The sequence below is a fragment of the Aptenodytes forsteri genome, unplaced genomic scaffold (genome assembly GCF_000699145.1).
Source record: "Aptenodytes forsteri isolate BGI_AS27 unplaced genomic scaffold, ASM69914v1 Scaffold164, whole genome shotgun sequence".
Classification (NCBI taxonomy): Eukaryota; Metazoa; Chordata; class Aves; order Sphenisciformes; family Spheniscidae; genus Aptenodytes; species Aptenodytes forsteri.
Window position 1 is genome coordinate 994,599 of NW_008795527.1, and position 252 is coordinate 994,850.

Here is a 252-nt window from a genome sequence, read left to right on the forward strand (position 1 = left end):
CTGCGGGCGGATGCAGCAGAGCCTGCCCCTGGGCACCTACAACCATGCCCTGTCTCCCCTCCACGCCGGCCACCGGGAAAACGCCCGCTCCCCCTCCGCCGAGACCTCGCCGCCGGCGCAAACCTTCGACTGGATGAAAGTGAAAAGAAACCCACCCAAAACAGGTCAGTGGCCGGCGGGAGGGCCGTGGCCGGGGCCGCTCCTCTCTCTCTCTGCCGTGCGGGCGGGGGAAGCGGCGCGGGGCCCCGCACG

At 71.4% G+C, this 252-nt stretch overlaps 1 protein-coding gene across 1 annotated transcript in view; it reads left to right on the plus strand.

The window, feature by feature from the left end:
- Nucleotide 1: 1 nt before the first annotated feature.
- The window catches only part of HOXA1 (homeobox A1), a gene marked incomplete at its 5' end in the record, with an annotated part of 930 nt that continues 679 nt past the window's right edge, over nt 2-252 (plus strand). Inside the window, one exon of the mRNA XM_009282072.1 lies at nt 2-164. Within this exon, the coding sequence (XP_009280347.1) occupies nt 2-164 (163 nt within the window). The remainder of the gene's footprint in view (nt 165-252) is intronic.